Source organism: Nicotiana attenuata, unplaced genomic scaffold, assembly GCF_001879085.1.
Source record: "Nicotiana attenuata strain UT unplaced genomic scaffold, NIATTr2, whole genome shotgun sequence".
Classification (NCBI taxonomy): domain Eukaryota; kingdom Viridiplantae; phylum Streptophyta; class Magnoliopsida; order Solanales; family Solanaceae; genus Nicotiana; species Nicotiana attenuata.
The window spans coordinates 166,978-188,733 of NW_017671133.1; the positions used below are offsets into that span (position 1 = coordinate 166,978).

The following is a 21,756-nucleotide window of genomic DNA, read 5'->3' on the forward strand; positions in this document are numbered from 1 at the left end:
CGAGAGGTAAACAAACACTAAGGTAAATAAAGAAGAAACAAAAAAAGAAGAGGGATAAAATAAGTGGTGACACTCACGTTTCTCATTCCATCGCTCTGGGAACCTAGCAGGATCAGACACGATGTGGGCAGTTCTGACAAAGAAGTACTTATGCCAAAACTTACGACTCGCCCAGTCGTCGGTCCCAACTACCAGTCCTTTTGTCCCCCGGTGCCTCAAATGTACCATGGTACCCTTGTGAAAGCTGGGCGAAAATAAGTGTAAAAGGTGGTGAACCGTAACCTCACACTCCGCCAACTCCGCGTATTTGGTTAGAAGCAGGAGTATTTTATGCGTATACGGAGAAAGTTGAGCCGGGCAGATCTGGTAGAATCGACAGAACTCCTCCGCTAACGGAGGAAGGGGGAAGGAATGACCGATCACAAAGGGGTACTCATAAAAAGCACAGTACCCAGGCCTATGAGTTTCCACAAAATCCCTTCCCGCTGGAACGATATCAACGTGGGCGGGGATGTTATACTTTGAACGGAGAGCATCAATGTGAACTTGCTCCGTTTCGGAGAATACAGGGATAGGAGTAGGAGGAGGATCTTTGAGAAAATCACTTCGAGACATAGGGTGTCTCAACAGCAACTCCTCAACGGTAGGAAAGCTATCTCCTTCCTCCGCCATCATGCCCTCATCGCTAATAGGGGGTGCCACGGATATCAGAGTGGAGTCAGAAACCCCTTCTCGAGACCGGTGTGAGTTAGGCATCTCCCCGGCGATAATGTGGTAAAGTGACACAGACGGTTAAGAACGAAAAAGGGAAGAGGAAGAAGCGAAGAAAATGTAAAACACAGGAGAGGTCTGAAAGAAGGGCAAGAGATGAAATGGCCAAGAATTTTTGAAAAAACAAACCCTCCCCTATTTATAGGATTGGGTAGCATCGGAATCAAAGGAAAAGGCAGCAGAGTAGCACCGGAATCGAGGTGAAAGACTGCAGGATGGCACCGAAATCGAAGCGACAAGCCGTCAGCCCCTGTCTCGAAAACACGCATAATGATGACGCATATGGAGATGACGTCATTCCCCGATAAGACACACCACCAAAGTCTTATTAAGCCCGTTGACCCCCTAGTGTTGGCCAAGTCATAACGCTCCATGAAGCCATATTTCTCCACGAAGTATGGACGATGTCCGCTTATCGAGGACGCGCCAAATAGCGACCTCGACAAGCGGAGGGACTAACTGTATGAGTCCAAATTTGGACGACCACAACTATTTGACAAAGGCAATGGAAGACAAGATATTCGTAAGCGGAACGTCCTACGAGAGATGACAGATAGCGGATAGAGAACAGACGGCTATTGCAGCAATGTAGGCCCGATTAGGGGTATTTTGGAATATTTCCACGTATATTCCCTAGGGTATGTCCTCTAGGGTACAGAAAGGGATTAGCCCTTATATATAGGGGAGGAGATACCTAGTAAGGGGACTCTCTCGAGCTTTTGAGAACGATTCAATTGATAGCAAAACTTGTAAACTCTCTCCGATATTGAAGATTATCCTTCTCACTGTACAATTATCGCCTTTTACATAAGATCAACAACCACTTTCCATCGTGTTCATTACTTGCGTCTTATGTTCTAGAGCTTATTATGCTTAGCTGAGATTTACCCCTTCATTCTCTTTGATTGATTTATTCAATTAGATTCCAATATCTTTTCAATCAAACAAGGGCCTCTGTCATTCTTCGTCATCATATTAATACATCGAAACTGACATGGTTTTTAATTTATGGAGTATGTTTAGGATTGGTGAACCGTGAAAGATTGAATCGATCTAATTTTCCAACTGTCGCAATTCAAGTTTCACTTACTAATTGACTCAGATTTATACTCTCTTTGGATTTGATAAGGGTTTTGACAATATTAGCAGTACATGTTTGACTCTTTGGTCCACACACATTAGTACATTAGTAGTTATCCTTTCCTTTGAAGCTATGATAGAATATTATTTTAATTTCAATTTAAAATACTCCATTATTTTTGGCGATCTGGAAATGCTAATAATAAAATGTGTTAATTGTATAGGTCCAAATTTGGTAACCATGATAACGGATAAGCAAGACAAAGGACGGGGTCGACCACGGCACAACGACTGAAGGTCGTCCTCATGAAGGCTGACGCCAGAAGCGGGCAACTGAGATAGGATAGTAACGGTAACTTAAGTTTAGAAGTGAACATAAAGAATATTCCTTTGGATATTCTTTATGCTGTACTTTTTAGGGCTTTTGGGGAATGTCTCTTATAAATAGGAAGAGATAGGGAACAAAAAGGGGATCTGCCTTTTTGAACTAGAACATATTGTAAAAATTGAAAGAAGAATATACGAAAGAGTTGTCTTATTCATTTATTCAAGCACATGTTGTCCAACCCTTATCCATAAATCTCAAGATCCCATATACTTTTTTGGATCTCTCGCTTTTCCACGCCGCCACCAGAGAAAAGGAACATCCCAATCACATAATCATTGGATGATAGTTCCTTTCCCCATTATAATCTTTGTCATTGCTTACATTTATTAGACATTTATGTTGTTGTCAAGTATAACAAATTAAGTCCACTATTTAATGCTCCTGAACTCTACTCGTTATACAAAAGCTTTATTTTATTTTATCTAGAATTTATTAAGTTCAACTGAGATTCACCCTTTAACTCATCTCTAATTGGTTTAGCATTTATTTGCTCAAACAATTTGGCGCCATCTATGGGGAGGTTTTAGTTGAAACTATAGTTCTTTCTAGTTAAAAAAAAACATGTTTTCTTCGTCTGCTCAAACTGACGATGGCAGGAAAAGGAGATGGAAGACTGAAAGCGATAGCAGGCGTCACTACCAACATTATGAACACCATCAACGAAGATGGCAGGGGAGACAACGAGAACGTGACACCAAATGCCACGCCCAGGCAGAGTGCTTCACCTCCCCCTTACGAAAGCGTAACAGTTTCACGCGAAAGGGGAGCCTCCACGTCTACAGCTGAGGAAGCACCACCAGCAGTGAAAAAATTACTGGAAGAGTGGCTGACAAGCACTCTAAACAACATGCTCGACAAACCCGTTCAAAGGGAAAGCGGAAATACCGCGCAAACAGACACCACTGCGATCACAGGCGAGCAACATGTCCCTCAAACAGGTATCACTTACACCTTTGTTGATGCAGGTAATGATGCACTCGCAGCCATCCTGAAGAAGATGGAAGAAATGGAAATCGAAAACAAGGAACTCCACGACCAGATGAGGGAACATCAAGAAAGGGTCGATAAGATACCTGGTGCCCCAAAGCTACAACCAAAACGAGACGTTGGTCGTTTCGTCGAACAACCGTATAGCGAAGAAGAAGCTCCACATGCCATTCCCGAAACCTTCAAAATACCACCTTACCTAAAGATATACGATGGTACTACAGACCCCGAAGATCACGTCATCCATTACGTCACAGCGTTAAAAGGCAACGACCTTTCAAAGGAGCAAGTACCATCAGTTCTACTGAAAAAGTTCGGCGAAACCTTGACGGGGGGAGCTGCTATTTTAGTTATTTTAGTTTAATTGAATATTTTTTTAATAGAAAAGATTGGACTTTTCCCGACGATGGATCTATTAGACAATTTTCTTGAGGGATTTAAGTCTAAAGAAAAAAAGACAAAAAAAGATTTTCTTTTGTTAGGTAGTGTAGCAATTACCCCTTGGTTTTTCTTTGTGCCGCGGTTCTTTTCCAAGGGTTTTGTTTGAACCAGGTGTAGTTAACTTTTTTTGGGAGTAGGAGCCATTGTGTTGTGTTTTGAATTGAAGCAATATCTCTTGACTTTGTTATGCCTTGAGAATAGTGAGTACTTTGGTTGTGACTCTTAGGATCAGTTTTTGACTCTTGTATAAGTACCTTAAATTGTATGATCTTAAATTTGCTTAACTGCTTTGACTAGAGTGTCTTGATGAATCCAATAGTGAGTGAGTTATGTGTCATGTGTGTGTAAGGATTTGTTATATTCTGTGCATTGCATTTGATGCCTAGAACTTGCCCTATGTGTTTGCAAAGCGAAATAGTAGTTTTGTTCAGTCTTGGAAGTGATATAGGCGTTTCTTTGTTGAGCCAAATATGTATATTGTACCCACGTAATTGTTATGTATCGTAGTTAATCCCTTTGAGCCTGTAATCCTGTTTCTTTTGCAACCACATTACAAGCCTTACTCATTTGTTTGAATTAACTATCTAGTTAAACCATTGTAACCTCTCATGAGCACTTGAATTGTTTATGAACTTTGTAAAAGTTAAAGTGTGGGGTGGTTGGTTTGGCTTTTGAGTGGAACTAATTAAATAAGGAGAAAGGTGCACTGTTTTGAAAAAGTAAGAGCCACTTGAATTGAGAAAAAAAAGAAAAAATAGTTGGATTGTTGTGAAGAAAAAAAAAATTCCTTGATAAGTGGTGGCTTTTGATGTAAGTATGCTTAAAGAAGAATGGGGTAATATAAATTGATGTGAAGGTGGAGTTTTGGTTTAACATAAGTATGGGGTTTGAATGTTAAAGTATATGTATTAAAGTGCTTAGGAAGGTGTAGTCACTCTTATATCTAAATGTATCCTACCCGTCCCGCAGCCTACATTACAACCAAATAAAGTCCTACTTGATCCTAGACTAAATAAGCTCGAGTAGTAGAGTAGTACACTATGGGCAAGCCTATGGTGCATCTTTTGCGGCATATGAATGTTATTTCTGAGAGTGAGTGAATTCTTTCTATCTTGAGTTCCTAAGTGTTCTTAAATTTTATTGTGTGAAACTACTCTCTTTTGTTGTGTGAGGGCACTTGATTCATGAAGGAAAGGTAATGTCAGTGACCTCTATGTTAGAGTAAGTGGGTGAGTTGTGAATATGCGTGGTACTTGTGAGTCAAATCTTGAGGTGAAGATGTTACGCTTTTGTGCTTAGTCTATTTTAAATACTCTTGGTGTGATGAGTTAGGAGAATTGTTTAAAAAGGTCGTGTCTATAAAAAAGTTTAGTTTGATTGCTCGAGGACGAGCAATGGTTTAAGTGTGGGATGTTGATGATAGGCTATAATTACGTATTTTAGTCGATTATTACACTCTAATTTACTGCACTTTAGTTGAGTTTGCGTTTTAATCGCTAGTGTTTTGCACTAATTGTGTGTTTTATGCCTTGTAGGAGTGATTCCGAGCTATATAGATGTTATGGAATGAATTCAAGTGATTTGGAGCTTTGAAGTCTGAGTAAAAGCCCAAGGAATTAATCCGGGATCGTATTCGGGGATTAACGGATGATAGAGCAACAAAACGAAGAATCGGGTAGGCATATTGCGCACTGTCTAGTAAAATATACATAACTTTTTGCTCAGAACTTCATTTGGGCTCCACAATATAGAGTTGGAAAGCTAACTCAAAGGGATACAACTTTCATGTTTTACGTTTGTCCAAATTCCAAACGGAACAGGGTGAAAAACACGGTCGAAATCGCGACCGCGGACCTGACGTGGACTGAGGCAGTACACTAGGAAAGTACCGCGCCCGGACCGCGGCCGCGGACGTCCAGGCCTAGAAACTTGTCCTTTTTCACATAGGAGAAGGTATAATTGTTTGGGCCCGACCCTACTTGGTATATATACATGGAAAAATGGTATTTTGAGGGGAGGAGACCAATTTTTGACACAGATTCGACCTAAGGAGGCAGAGACACAATAGGAGCAAGGCGGGGAATTCTTCCACGAGTTTTTCCTTCCTCTTCCTATTTTTCATTGTTGGTTATGACTTTTAGTATTGTAGTTTTACATACTATTATGAATAGCTAATTTGTTATCTAGGGTTTTGATGGAACCTTTTGAAGGATAAATTCTTGTTATGTTTTTATATAATTGAGCCGTAGTATTTTCTCTATTTGTTCAACTATATTATTCTTGTGGTTGATTGAAGGGCCCTCAATTAGCTGTGCCTATTTAGTATGTATTACTCGGGAGAGAGTGCATATTTAGGTAGTTGTTGAACAACATCACTCCCGACGTATGTGAGGAGTCGATAACTAAGGGTTTAAAGGTGGGATTAGGGATAGCGAAACCTTGGGTGCCATCTAAGTGAGCTGTAATTAAAGCCAGCCAGTGTAACTTGGGAGAGTATGTCTAGTAAATTATCGTAATTACTCGGGAGAGAATTACAACACACAGAGCGCTCATGATTGGTAGAGAATACTTAGGCGAAATTATAGAAGACATAGCGCGAAGGATTCCGACAATTGGGGAAATCATAACTCTAGACCTCCTTAATCTTTTCTCCAACCTGTAGTATCTTTAGTGTTAAATTTATTATTTTAACTTGTTAGTTAGTTAGTTATACACAAGAATCTTAATATCTATAAGTTAGGAATTGTTCAAGCTTGTATTCTTGGTGATAGTGAACAACTGTAGCTAAGCCTTAGTTCTCTGTGGGATTCGACTCCGGACTTGTAAACCGGATTATATTTGCAACGACCGCTTAGTCCTTTTTATAAGGCATACTTGGGCGTGATCAGGAGCCTTAACCTGGTATTCACAACTGCCAGCGCGGTCAATAGCAAAATTCGAGGAAATGGCCGACAAGTTCGTCACTGCCCATGTAGGGGCTAAAAAGGCGGAAGCTAGGGTGAACGACATATTCTCCGTCAGGCAATCGCCTGGCGAGGGACTCAGGGACTTCCTCGCCCGGTTTAACAGAGTGAGAATGAGCCTACCAAATGTATCGAAAGGGATGGCGGTAGCGGCCTTCCAGAATGGGTTAAACAGGAACAGGTCGAGAGCAACCGGAAAGCTACTGAGCAGGCTCATGAAATACCCTCCCACTACTTGGGAAGAAATCCACAATGCCTATTGCGCCGAGGTAAGAGATGACGAGGACGACCTTAACGGCCCGACTCAATGGCTAACATCAATTCAAACGGAGTCGAGAATAGATGACGTAACGACGGTCAGAGAGATCAACCAGGTCCCCATCTTAACCGAGAAAGACATTAGCCCTACGTCAGAACAGCCATCCCACCGTCTCCCCGACATGCGGAAGGGCCTCCCAGGCCGCAGACAGGGACTCAACGAAATGAAAGAGGTATGGACGGGAGCCATACTAAGATAACAATCTCTCTTAGCTCCCCTTGCTCCATCCATTAGCTCTTCAAGTTGCCTAACATTCTCTCTCTACTAGGGACGGGAGCCATGCTAAGATAATATTTATCCCTTCTAGGCTTCCAGTGCCCATCTTTGTAGTACACATATCTAGCTGTACTATTTTAAAGTGTACCATCTAGGTGTCTCACAAGGAGATTTTATTAGTAAATTTACAATATCCATCGGAAATGTCAACTAACGCAAGCAATCCAACCATCATTTTGGGTTACTTTAACCCAGCTGGATCCTGATATCCCGTCCTTCTCTTAAACTATATCTGTTGGCTCCGATGGAGCATAACTGAGATGGATGTGGCCAATTGTATATACCTCTGTTATTGTTGAAGGTAACTCAAAAGGCTTATATTCCTCTGCCTCAATTGTAAATACTGATAATCTTCATTAACTGGATGCCTCGTACCCTTCTTCATCTTGCTTATTTTTCTTGTTGAAACTTGTATCTATTTTCCGAATCTCTCATTGCCTTTCACCATAGGGGTGGATAGATACTCCTACCTTAAGGCTCCTTATCAAAAGGCTTACACGTCTTAGTACACACATAATCTACTGAAGACCTTACATTTACTCATCATAAGCATCATGAAAAATCAAGTTCCTCTGACTCAACTCTTCCAAAGCCACATGCAACCTCTTAACAATTGTCTTTCTGGATGTAGGTATGTCGTATTACGAATAAAATAGAATTTAGGAAATTGAATTCTTACAACTAAGCTTTACCACACGATCTAGAGTAAGAAGAAAGAGTGACAATCCTAAATTTCCTGTAGCCTCCTGCTTATAAGTATGGTGCACAACACACCCATAAACAAGACTCTACTAGACACGCCTTGTAGACTCCCTAGGGCAGAATTTCTCTGATATCACTTTTGTCACGACCCAAACCGATGGGCCGCGACGGCACCCGGTACCTTACTCAACCGAGTACCAACATCACGTATCTTTCTTATTACATCATCATAGGTAAGTGGTCCAGAAGGGGCGTCATGAGATAACCAAAGTAAGCATGAGGGAATACCCTATATAGAATGACCCAACCTGATATAGAAACTCATACATGTGGCATACGGGCCTATAAGGCCAATGTGATCCATTATATACTTAACGTATAGGCCGATAAGGCCATACAAGTATCCGTATACATGACATGTGTCTACAAGCCTCTAAGAGTACATACTTATCATAAAGGTCGGGACATGGCCCCGCCATACCAAACAATACACGTCTAAATAATACTGACCAAACAAGCAACTTCGGAGCAAATGGAACGCACCAACATCTTCCGCTGAGCTGATAGCCTGTTTGGAGGACTCTCGACCTGTCTATCGGGACCTCCGGACATGAAACGCAGTGTCACCAGTCAAAAGGGACATCAATACTAACAATGTACCGAGTACGTAAGGAATGAAAATCAGTAAATAATAGACAATAGACACGAGAGAAACATGGAGTAAAAGACTCGACATGTAAGTCTAGATAACTCTGTAAATCATGTAATACTTATAGTGTCATGCATATACGTATGAATTTCATGTCGTGCATAGGTACATGTTTTCATAACATCATCAAGCCTCTGAGGGCATCCCATCATATCATCTCGGCCACTGTGGGCAAAATCATCAACGTATACCAGCTGACCAGGTGGTGGTTGTATATAATGCGGTAACCTTTTCCCATATCCCATACACATATAAATACGCGTATATAACGCCATCTGGTCATGGGTCAATGTACATGTATAAATGAATGCAATGCATGAGAAGTACATCAATAAAATCTCTCGGAACGTCATAAGACCATTATATCTCTGATTAATATCATGAAATAACCTTTATCAACTTACGTATTTTCTAAGACCCATGAACAGATGGTAGAATAATATGACACATGGGGAATCAAGATCATAAGCATCTCTAGTATTTCTATGAATAGAGTCATTTATGGAAATTGTGCATTTGCTCGTTTCATTTATGTCGTATAGATCATGCCAAAGGAAAGAAGGGATAGCCTTAACATACCTGGAGTAGGAAAAAATTCGTATGGTATTCTTGAGAAGGATTGAACCGTACTCCCCTAGAGTTGCAAAATCCCGTTGTTATTACGTAGTGCAATTTCGTATGAATTGCTTTGCAAATATAAGACTGCCGTCACTATAGTAGCATGAGGTCTCATATGAACTTCAAAAATTCCCTTACCAATTTTCCTTGTTTTTCCTTTCTGTATATTCCTTGCCAAAATAATGAATTTGATCATAATCTGGTTGTGAAAGCTTTCATCCGTAACCTTGAAATTTTTGGAGTTATGCCTTTTCACTTTTTAAACTAATAAAGGCCTTCTTAATTAGATCTTTACACCAAGAAATGAGATATGGATGTAGTAGTGCCACCACCTCCTCAGGCATTGATTAGTTGGCAATTTGTTGACACACTTACATACCCCCACATGTATAGTTGTCCCCTTATAATTATCCAACAAATTTCACTTAAATATTTATCCACAAATTCAATAATTAATCAATTACCCACGTAATTAAGAATTATCTCAATTTACTTAAAATACTACTCACTTTTAATACACTTTGTACACCTTACTATCATGGTCATGTGGTACCTTGTATGGTACTAGTCCATAAATACCGGGTATTTTAGATCGGGCCGTATTTTATCCCAAAATGTCAAGCTTCGACGAAATTCATTTTCTTCGATTTGCTTACCCTCTCACCTTCACGAATTTACTCATCACTTGTTTGAAATAGCATAATGCTTGTAATCTAAAAATAATCTCATTCCCGAACTTACATCGATTAACTTACGACGAAACTTTAATATACAAAAATGCGGGACGTAATATCTCATTTCTGAGCTTCCATCAATTTAATTATGGCATACTTTCACGTACAAAAATATGGGGTGTAACAAGTCTCAACAATATTTGCTCCCATAATTATTGAGTTTCCATGTGTCTTCTTTTCTGCAACTTTATTGTCCTCTTCGATCCTCAATCGAACGATGAGATTTTCAAGTTTTATCTCCTTGCGCTTGTGTCTCAAGTAGTTCTTAAAGTCCCTCCATAAATGAGGCAACTTCTCAATCATTGCTGCAACTTGAAATGTCTCATTTATTACCAAACCTTCAATGAGAAAATCATAATTAGTAATAAAATTAACACTTTCAATAGAAGCATTAATTCAGATTATACTTTCAATATTGAGATCATGAATTTTAACTTGCAGCTCTTGAACTTGTTTAATGACAGGATTGTTGTAACGATCCGACCGGTCTTTTTGAGATCTAGCGTGTCGTTCGACAATTTGAGGCCTTGAGTAGATTCAATTCATGTATTATGACATGTATGTGTGATCGGAATTGAATTTCTGGAAGTTCGGAGTTGATTTAGATGGAAAATTCTCAATTCGGAAGCCTTAAGTTGGAAGAGTTAACCAAGGTTTGACTTTTGAGAATCGAGATTTGAAGGTTCCAACAGGTTCGTACGACGATTTCGGACTTAGGTGTGTGTTCGGGTTGAGTATCGGGTGGTCCGGGAGCATTTCGGCGCTTATTGAGGAAAGTTAACATTTTGAAGGTTTTAGAGTTTCCTAAGTTTGGTTTGAAGTGGACTTTGGTGTTATCGATGTGCGTTTGGAGTTCCGAGCCTTGGAATAGGTTTGTACCGTGATTTGTGACTTGTACGCAAAATTTGGCGTCATTTCAGGATGTTTAAGTATTAACTGGACGTGTTCGTCAAAGTTTGAATGTTGGGAAGTTGAAAGGAGGTTTCGATCGCTGATTCGTAGTTTTGATGTTGTTTGGTGTGATTCGAGGCCTCGAGCAGGTTTGTGTCATGTATTGGGACTTGTTGGTGTGATTGGACGGGATCGCGGGGGCCTCGGGTGTGTTTCGGAGGGACTACGGGTCATTTTGCCATGTTGAGCTGCTGTTTTCTAAGGTCTGGTGCGTCCTTCTTCGCGTTCGCGAGGAAATGGCCGCGTTCGCGAAGGTCTGTGGGGGTGTTTGGCCATTTTCTCATCGCATTCGCGATTAGGGGTGCGCGTTCGTGAAGCCTAAGAGGAAGCAGTGCTTCGTGATCATGATTGGGGTTACGCGATTGCGTAAAAGGCAGGCAGGTGGTGGGAACCATGAAATTGTTCTATGCGTTCACATGTCTGGGGTCGCGTTCGCGAAAGGGCGGAGGAGTTGGTCACCACGTTCGCGACCAGTGCATCGCTTCGCGAAGGGAATATTGGAGCTGGAGCAGGATGCTCTTCACGAACGCGAGGGCAAGGCCGCATTGGCGAAGAAGGTCGGGCTGGGCAGTGTTGTTTTAAAACAGAAGGTTTGTCTCTTTTTCACCTCATTTCTTCCATGTGAGCCGACTTTGGAGCAACTTTGGAGCGCGATCTTCATCGTCAATCATGAGGTGAGTGATTTCTACATGTTGTGATTTAATACAAGAATTTAGGCCTGTAAATTCATGAAAATTTATGAATATTTTGGAATTTTTTAGAGAAAAACCTAAACATTATGTTTTTGGATTTTAGCACGAAATTTGGACATGGAATTTGAAATAAATCATATATTTGAGTTCGTGGTGTTATGACTTCTCAATTTTTACATATTCTATTAGCACACTAATATCTAAGTCCGGATAAAAATAACATACTAGTTTAATTGCAAAAAAAATCAAAACAACATAGAACACATGTAAAACAACTAATATGCATTTTTTATACGAGTTTCGACAAAAATTAAATCGGAATACCTCGATTTATGTTTTTTTGGAATGTTGAAGAATTGAAGATTCAACCACAAAGAGAGAAGGCCTTAGCTAGGATGTGGGACCAACACTATTTACTTTTTATGGACGAGAGGCAAAGCGCGGTTCATTAAGACGTTTTATGTAAAACGTCCTTTTGAAACACGTTTTAAGTAAACGTCCATTCAGCTTCAGGTAAAACGTGGTTTGAAATTACGTTTTATGTAAAACGCAATTTTAACGTGGTTCAAAACTGCATTTTATATATTTTGGTCACTAAGTTTTTCTTATCTATTTATGTATTTTGAGTCCAAAAAGACAACATTTAAGTTCCGGACTCCTTTTAATGCCGTCGAAACCTGGTGATCGATGTGAGGTTTATAATATTAGTATGCCGGTGGCTTTTTGGGATTTATGACAAAAGTGCTGATAAATGTAAACCTGCCTGCAATGTGGCAGCAAAGTAAGTATTATCAGAATACCGTTGTTTCATATTAGATGAGGTAGTTTGACTCGACACGGAGTTTAAGAAGAAAGAAGAAATTTTTTGAAATTTGTGGTCTTAATTAAAAGATAAGGGGGTAAAAGGTTTGTGGTGCCATGCCATTTTTGTGGCTATAAAAGCTTCTCATTAAGGGTAATGGGTAAAATGAAGAGTTTAAAGTTTGAATTATTTCCAAATTTTAGAAATGTGTCATTTATTTTGGAACAGACTAAAAAGGAAAGTACCTCATCTAATATGAAACGGAGAGAGTACTACTTATGTAAAAGTACCTGCGTATATCATCTAACTCAGCACTAATCCAAAATGATCATGTCTGTGAATTAATGCTTCCTTCACTTGTAGAGTCAGTTTGCGCACAATTCACACAAATTCATAACTATATGCAACTTATAAATTCTTTTGGGAACAATTTTGTTTTGGTATTGAATAATAACAGGCGGGTTTAATCGTACTGGGTCAGAAATTTTTTATACGTTGAATAATTTTATTGATACAAAAATAAAAAAAAGTGAATTGACTATCGATTTACTTAGTTAGAGTGACGATATGAGGAATTAGCTCAATTTTACGGGGATCGGCGTTTTGAGAAGTTCCGATATTTCAGAAATTCAATAGTTTATCTCAGGAAGAGGATTGAAAATTAACTTCCAATTTCCAGAACTATACAATGGGAGCCGGAATAACAAACCATGTACAAACGGAGAAAATAGAAGACAAAGAGTGAGCTAATCCCAACACTATAGTCACCTTCACTTGTCCTCTCTTTGGAATTGGTCTCCCATATTCTACCCTTCTTGACATCATGTTTACTTCGTTCATCACTATCTCTTTTCTTGCTCCAGCCATCTTTGAAATTCTCCGATGTGTTTTTACAACTAATGAAATACGGTGATGGATGGATCGCCGGTGGTTTCTCTGGTGAGAGTGGCGGTGGTGTACTCTCTACTGAGTCGCTGATGGTTGCTTGACACTCGTGTTTGAGTTGCTCGTTGGAGTGAAATGAATGGTCTCGTGAGTATATATAGTTGAGTGTTTGGTATTAGCCCCTACTTTTGGAGAAATTTACCATATTAAGCCATTGCTTATCTTTATCTCCATTATTAGAGCTACTGCTGACATATTCGTTGTGATATCGACCTTATTGTGTTCACATTGTCTTTTCACTTACATTTTTGCTTAAACCCAAAAGAAAAGACTTTTGTTGGTAGATAGAAATATCTAAATGCTGCTGTGCCCTAAATGATGTTTCAATTTAGCTGTTCTTATTCTTCATGAATGGAACAGATTACTAAACATAGGAAAAATACCATAGCATAATGGAATGCTTAAACAAGCGGCAATACTAGGGTATTTGGATTGACATATTTTAAGTGCTTATTGACTTTTAAGTACTTTTTTTTCTAGGAGTTTGTATTTTCTTAATGAATTTAACAAAAATAAAATAGTCATAAATTATGGACCGAAAGGAATATTTTTTAAAAGCCAATCCAAACACCATTATGCCATGTCACTTCAAGTGAGAAATAGTAGCAAAGTGTGGCATCCTATTAGTTCTGTCACTTTCTTTATTTCTTTTTCTTTGTTTTTCCCTCCATATAAAAGAGAGGTAGAGTAAGTTATGTTTCGGAAAGATAATGATTTAAACTAACTTAACATTTTTTAATCGCAAGTTGATGAGTGGTGGGCACATTTGCCAATTAAGCATGTACCGATATTTTGGTGGAAGCAAAAGAAAAAGCCATTAGAATAATCTGAAAGCAATATTTTAGTTCCCATGTTGCATAAAAACACGTGGGAATTTATATTATTGATACCAAATCCATTTAGCTAAAGTAAAGTTATCACTGAAAAGGAAAACTGGGCCAGATGGCTTTCTGTCATTTTCTTATCTTTAATTTGTTTTCAACACCAAAATTATTATGGACTCGTTCATTGTATTAAGACTCGCTTTTCGTTTAATTAGCCTGGTCAATATGTTCCATCTATCAGTTGCTTTGCCAATAATGACTATCAATTTTGATATTTCGTTTTTTAATTAAATGTTCCTTTAGGGTCTCTGTCATTCTTCGTCATCATATTAATACATCGAAACTGGCATGGTTTTTAATTTATGGAGTATGTTTAGGATTGTCTATAAATTTGGAGCATTAGCTTTGGCAGGATCTTGACTTGGTCGGTTTTCAGATACTATATGTTTCCCTTGGAATTTGAAAAATTTGCGTCCACACCTATGCTATATATTTTTTTTAGTGTTGCGTTTCCACTTACGATGGACTGTTACATGACTTGCTGAGTAGTGAGTACAACGTTCCAGCGTCAAACTTGACCTTCTTTGTCCCCCCCCACATAAAATATAAAGACAATGTTAAAAGGAAATGGCAGATGGAAGCTTATATTGCATAAAACAAGTTTCGCATAAGTAGTATTGAATTATTATTAAAATTTTCATCAGATCACTAAAAAAAAAATTTAAAAATAACTCAAAATTATATTCATGTCCAAACACAACTCTAATTTTCAAATACCATTTATTTGAAAAAAGTTTCACTGAAACGCCCACTTAACATCTCAAACTTTCTTAAGAATGAAATTCACTCAATTGATATTTTTGGTATGAAATCTTCTTTCTATTTTGGGTAATATTTGAGACATTAGTTTATATACGTCACTCAATAGTGACACAAGTGACATGAGAACGTATCACGTGTTTCTTTTATTCGTTTGCTCTGCAAAATAGTGAAACTTACTCATCAACGTTGTAATCTGGTCCCTTTTGTTACTACTTTCTTTCCTCCTTTTCTTTTTTCTCCCAATTAATATATCTTCTCTTCTCACTTAATGTGTGCAACTTGAAATTGTCTTGTAGTTCAATATATTTAATTTGATTTGGAACCACTTCATTGGATCTATTATTTCTTCATTAGTTTGTTCCCTTTCTAGGGATGACAAATGGGTAGGGCGGGCGAATAATAAATGGGGCAGGGCAGGTGTAGGGGCTGGATTTTTGCTGCAAGCACAAGCAAACAAACTGGAGTATTCTTCACTTGGGTGCGCATATTTCTGTACAAAGGCTTCAAATCATTTTAGCAAAGCATATAATTAATTAGTTGCCGAAATGTGTTCTGTCTTTCTTTCCTAATGTTTCGTAATCAAGACGACATGTTACTAAAGCGTAATATCTGGTTAATTCATCGAGTTTAAATAACAAATAGTAAATGATAAAGAAATCGAAGCTGGAAAAAAATGATGTGCTTCTTATTCTAAATACAAATTACAGTAGCATAATTTTGAGAAGAAAGACTAATTCAACATCCAGGCATAAATTGACCCTTTCATTAAGTAAAAATGACAGTCCTGTGGTGTTTGTTTGAAACAAAAAAGGAGCTAATTAAGTCTACTATCGTTTCTCATTCTAAGTAAAAATGACAGTAGCGTAATTTTGAGATGAGTCAACTAGTAATTTACAGTCCTAAACTTTAAAAAAAAAAAAAAAACAAGAAAGAAACAAGGAGCTAAACAGGGCGGGGCGGGGCGGGGCTAAGTAGGGCGGGGCAGGGCAGGTTGAAAAAGAAAAAAACTGTTCAATGGGGCGGGGCCATCCTAGTCACACCAGAGCTTTGATGGCGTAGCATGCTTCAACCCTATTTCAGTTGAAAGATGGTGTATCCACATTATCTCACATGTTGATTATGCCATAGCTCTATACTCTGATTCTGCATTGGACCGAGATACAACATTCTATTTCTTACTTCTCCATGATATCAAGTTTCCACCGACAAATACATAGTAACCAGAAGTAGATCTTCTGTCAATCTTGGATCCAGCCCAATCTGCATCTGCAAAACAATCAATGCGGGAATGCCCTTGATTGCTATATAATATGCCAAGTCCAGGAGCTCCTTTTAAGTAACATAGGATCTGCTCCAAAGCCTCCCAATGTTTGATTGTGGGCGCGAACATGAACTAGCTAACCATACTTACTGCAAAAGCAATATTTGGACGAATCACAGTGAGATAGTTTAATCTCCCAACTAACCTCCTGTATCTATCTGGATCATTAAATGGCTCGCCATCATCTTTCATAAGAGGCAAATTAGGAACCATTGGAGTACTGCAAGGCTTGGCAGCCAACTTACCAGTTTCTGCCAGTAAGTCAAGAATATAATTTCGCTGAAATAGAAAAATCCCCTTCTTGCTTCTAGTTACTTCTACTCCCAAGAAATATTTCAGTTGCACCAAGTTTTTTGTATGAAACTTAGTATGCAAGAAAGACTTGAGAGAAGAGATTCTTGCATAATCACTTCTTGTAATCACAATGTCATCAACATATACAACAAGGAGAATAGATCCAGATGTTGATTGCCTGTAGAAGACTGAATGATCACATTTGCTCTTTTTTAGCCCAAATTCCTGAACTACCTCACTAAATTTACCAAACCAAGCCCGGGGGCTCTGCTTCAAGCTATATAAGGACTTCTTTAAATGACAGACCTTTCCATACTCCCCCTAAGCAACAAAACCAGGTGGTTGCTCCATATACACCTCTTCATGAAGATCACCATGAAGAAATGCATTCTTAATATCCAATTGATGCAAAGGCCAATTCTCAGAAGATGTTAGAGAAATGAACAAGCGAACAGAAGTAAGTTTGGCTACCTAAGAGAATGTGTCTGAATAATCCACTACATAAGTCTGAGCATACCCTTTGGCCACAAGTCTGCCTTAAGTCTTGCCATAGAGCCATCTGGATTAACTTTGACCGTGAAGATCCATTTGCATCCCACTGCTTTCTTTCCACTATGTAAATTCACTAAATCCCAAGTATGGTTTTCCTCTAAGGCATGTATTTCCTCAAGCATTGCTTCAGATCATCCAGGATGATTCAAAGCCTCTTTCACCGTTTTGAGTATAAAAATGGAGTCTAGAGACGCAATCAAATATCTAGACGCGGGGGATAAGTGGTCGTAGGAAACAAAATTAGCAATAGAATATGTGGATTTGCAAGTACGTGTACCTTTGCTGGGAAAGAGATTCCTACAAATCTGCTATTTATGTACACTACTAAGAAAGAGTCTACATTTATTCTATAATAAGTGTCTAGATTCATTCTATAATAAGTGTCCAGATTCATTCTATAACGTTATTCTAACTGCAAATCATATTTAGACATGAATTAAATAAAGCAAATCCTAAATAACTAAGGTTTTCTACTACAACTTTGAATTAGTTTTCCAATAGTGAGTGGTGACATTATGTTAAAGATTGACAATAATGAATAGTTGTTGATTGCAGCGACTAATACAAAATAAGAGTTTTAATATTTATAAAAGAAAATGACTTTTGTTGTAATGAGAGCCATTTTTTCCTTCTCATTTTTTATGAGAATTACATCAAATATTCGAGCAATTCAACATAATTAAATAGAGAAAAATGCATAAAGTACCCATTAAATTTGTCGAGGAAAATTATTTACACATTTAAACTTTTCAGGCAACCTACCGCTCCATTGTTCTCATCTAAACTAAATTTAATACCTCCTTTAAAATATTGAACCGGTCTTGTGGTGGGTTGTGTTAACACGTGTCATGTATCAAGCACTGTTTCAATATTTTATACTTCTTCTTTCCTTTTCCACTCTTTTTTTCATTTCATCTTCTCCAACTTCCTCATTATTTTTGCCCCCCGCCACCATGGAAGACATAACCTCCCTTATACCCATCAACTCTATCTCTATTGTTTTTTTCGTTGTAGAAATTTTTTTGTGGCTTTGACATTAGACGAAATCAAGGAGAAAAAGGGCCGGAAAGCTTGGGATAGAGAGAAATGTTTGGTTGGCCGAAAAGCTTGATGTCGTCGGTATCGTATTTTTTGACAAGGTGGGTTTGCACTCCTAAATCCTTTCGTCTGGGTTTCCTTAGGAGATTTTTTTGTCACTTTATTCCTCCTAGTTTTGTATTGGAAGAGTGAACGAAACCTGAGATATAGAGCAACGAGTTAAGGACCTATAAATTTTCTCCGGCCGGAGAATTTTCCGGTGACACCTTGTCTTCTTTTCAACACTATTTCTGGTTCTAAAGAAGTATTTTTCAGCAAATAGATGAAAAATTGGATGGAGAATCTCAATTGGAGAAGGACGGAGATAAGAATAAGGTCACCGGAAATGGATATTTTAGCCAAGCTAGAGCCATTGGTTCATTGCATCTGTTAAAATGAAGAAAGAGACGGAAAAAAACGGAAAAGAAAAGAAAAATGAATAAGAAAAGAGAAAAAACTAGTATTAAGTTTAATTAGTTATAATATCCAACAGGAAAGTGACACCTGGACAATTAAATTAGTTTTAAGCTATTTTTTTTACCTTCACGCGCATCTATGAAATGAATTAACTTTTCCCGCCAGGTCATCACTTAAGAGGGTATTAAATTCACTTAAGTTTAGAATATGGGGTAAAAGGTCGTCCGTAAAGTTCAAATGTATAAATAATTTTTGGGACAAATTTAATGGATACTTTATGCATTTTCTCTATTAAATATTGAAAAGTGATTTCATTACAAAAACATATTTCCAGAAACATTTGCTACCATAACAAGTATAACAACCACACTTAGCACGAATATCACCTTTAGGAAAAAACAAGATCTACCCTTTACCTAATATCAGCTTTATTTTCACTTTAATTGTGGATGCGCAAAATCAACTTGCATATGACTTGTTTTTCTTTCAAAATCTACCTTTCCAGATTGAATTGTTTGATTATCAGGTAATGATACAAAAGTTTTCCATTACCCTTTCCTAGTATAAAAGAGAATAGAAAAACAAAGTAGAAAACACAGAAAGAAACAAAAAACAAAAAGATAAATGTATGGAATAGATAAGGCTAGCATCAAAACGAGAACAAAAAATGGATTGAGATGTAGGAGTAGTTGATTTTTTTCTATCCGCTTTAAGTTTTGATGGACAGAATTACTAGTGAAATATATACTAGTAATTGATATGCGCGCAAACACAGAAAATGAAAATAAAAATAGAAAGTGCTGTAACCTTGGGGACCTCCAAGTTGATGAAGAGCATCAACAAATCTACGATGCAATTCCGGAGACCAGCAACGCCTCTGTTTCCTCTGCTGTGATTTTTCCTGTAAAAAATTACTACTACACCCATTTGATCTGCCGCCGCCGTTAACTCTTTTCACACTCACATCAACTGGATTTGGATCCTTTTCTCTCTCTCCCACAGTCATACACAGGGATAAATCATTGACCGGTAAACCCTTTTTTTCATCTTTCACCGATCGGACAGAATTTTCTTGAAATGTCATAAATGCCCCTCTGTCATTCTTCAGTTTATATATTCCTAACTGGTATTCATTCTCTCTCCCTTCTACACCACTCTGCTATCAACAATTAATCACACACAAAAAAAATTCCAGTCTTAGAATTTCTTTTAAATCAGATTCTTAATTATTCTGGAAAAAAAACTTACAGATTTTAGGTGTAAAAATTGCCCCTGCTTTCCAAGATCAATGCTTTCATAGTGAACTGGGGTGCTCCACAGCTGAACAGAGCTCATCCAGTTTTTCTTATCACTTATCTCATTTGACTTTTTTACCCTTTCACTTTCTTCAGAATTACCCTTCAATGGGACTGGCCTTTTATCTTTGCCCTTATACTGTAAAGCTTCCTCCTTTAATCTCTCAATAGCTGCCAGATTAATTAAAACCAAAATTAAATTAAAAGGGATGCAGAAAAAATGAAAAATTAAATTAAAAGAAGCTGACCATCTTTTAGGAGAACCATGCAAAGGGGCAATTCACGTTTGAAAGCTTCGATCTTTTTGAGTTCTTCTTCTAAAGAAAGAACAAAGTGATTGAGCTTTGTCAATTTCTTAGATATATCATCTATGGCAGAAACTTCTGTTAAAACATCTGAAATGGTTTTCGGCACGTAAACACAGTTCAAATCCAAATTCAATTCTTTAGAACTTGAACCCATATTTTTTTCTGTCAGATATTTGTTCCTCTATTTTTTTCTCACATTGCCTGGAGAAAAAATGAATGAATAGAAGAGGGTGAAGAAGTCTGATATTTAAATAGCACAGTTACACTTTTCAACGATAACGAGGGCAAAAGTGGAAAATTCTAAAAGATTCTATAGTTTTTTTCACATTCGGGTCGTCGCATATTTGAGTTAACTCGGAAATACGGTTAGTCATACATAACGAGTTTTAGCTAAAGGAATCTTTTGACTCTGTACGGAGAAATGGAATTAAATTAATGTTACTTTTTTTTTAATAAGAAATTTTTACTTTCCAAGATTCTGCGTTTTGAGGCGGTCGGCTACGTTTTTTGACTTTAATTCCATACTTTGATAAGAACGGAAGGGAATATTTAATTGAATGGACAAAATTGGCCATGTTATATGACTTTTTTCAACATCTTACAGATTAATGTGATCAGATTCTCTGTTTTTGCTTTAATTGCAAAATCAGTTTCAAGTAAAGGTTCACAAGATATAACCAAAAACAGAACAGTTTTGGATTCTACCTCTACTTCTTTAATTTTCCTCTTTTGGGACCTTAAACTTCTATTATCTCTAGGCCACGTTTCGATAGTGTTTGAATATCAAAAATTTTATAATTTTTTTATTATGGTGATATTGACATCTCAATAATTTATTTATTTTAATTTTCTAACACGTACTATATCAAATGACAACTTAGCAGCTAGAGGCTACAATCCAAATGGTGTCAAAATTTTTAAATCTTTTAATATACACTGTATTGGTCAAAATCTGATCGCTGCAGTCGGCCTAACCGAGATCCTGTCCAAGAGACGAGGTAGTGGAAGACGACATGGTTTGCTCCAAAACCCCGCACTCACAATACCCACCATGATAAAGAACAATACTCAAGGAACGACGAAAGCGGACGTAGTGCGAAAGTGTATTGACCCATAGTGAGGATTCCATAACTATATATAGGGGAGGAGTCTTTCATTAAAGGAGGTTTTTTCTCTCTCTTCCCTCTTCTCTGTAATCTTCTTAGCAAAAGGAAGGCAAAGTCATCTTCCATGGAGGATGAAAAACAATCATCTCCATCGATTAACAAAAGAACAATTTTCAGATATCAATAAGATTGATCACCCATATATCATCTTATGCATTATTTTCTGATTTGTTTGTGGATCTGGAGGTTATTATGTTTGACTAAGATTTACCTCTTCATTCTTCTCTAAATGATTTAACCAAAAAGATCTCGCTAATTTTTGGTCAAATAATTTGGCAACGTCTGTGGGAATTTCTTAGTGA

General features: G+C 37.8%; 1 protein-coding gene across 2 annotated transcripts; it reads right to left on the reverse strand.

The window, feature by feature from the left end:
- Positions 1–17,885: 17,885 nt before the first annotated feature.
- Positions 17,886–20,516, reverse strand: LOC109206152 (myb family transcription factor EFM-like). Of its 2 annotated transcripts, none has more exons than XM_019368941.1 (3): positions 20,229–20,516; positions 19,934–20,151; positions 17,886–19,844 (listed from the first exon to the last, which is right to left on the reverse strand). In XM_019368941.1, the coding sequence occupies exons 1-3, from the start codon at positions 20,440–20,442 to the stop codon at positions 19,395–19,397; spliced, it is 882 nt and encodes a 293-aa protein (XP_019224486.1). In that variant the 5' UTR covers positions 20,443–20,516; the 3' UTR covers positions 17,886–19,394. The 2 variants fall into 2 exon arrangements, with proteins under 2 accessions (XP_019224486.1, XP_019224487.1); XM_019368942.1 differs by having other exon boundaries at positions 17,886–19,841; positions 20,229–20,515.
- Between the last annotated feature and the right edge of the window lie 1,240 nt (positions 20,517–21,756).

Coding starts and splice junctions, on each gene's coding strand:
- LOC109206152 (XM_019368941.1), bottom strand. CDS start 20,442: ATGGGTTCAAGTTCTAAAGAATTGAATTTGGATTTGAACTGTGTTTAC. Junction 20,152..20,228: donor CATGGTTCTCCTAAAAGATG/GTCAGCTTCTTT, acceptor TTAATCTGGCAG/CTATTGAGAGATTAAAGGAG. Junction 19,845..19,933: donor AATTTTTACACCTAAAATCT/GTAAGTTTTTTT, acceptor AATTGTTGATAG/CAGAGTGGTGTAGAAGGGAG.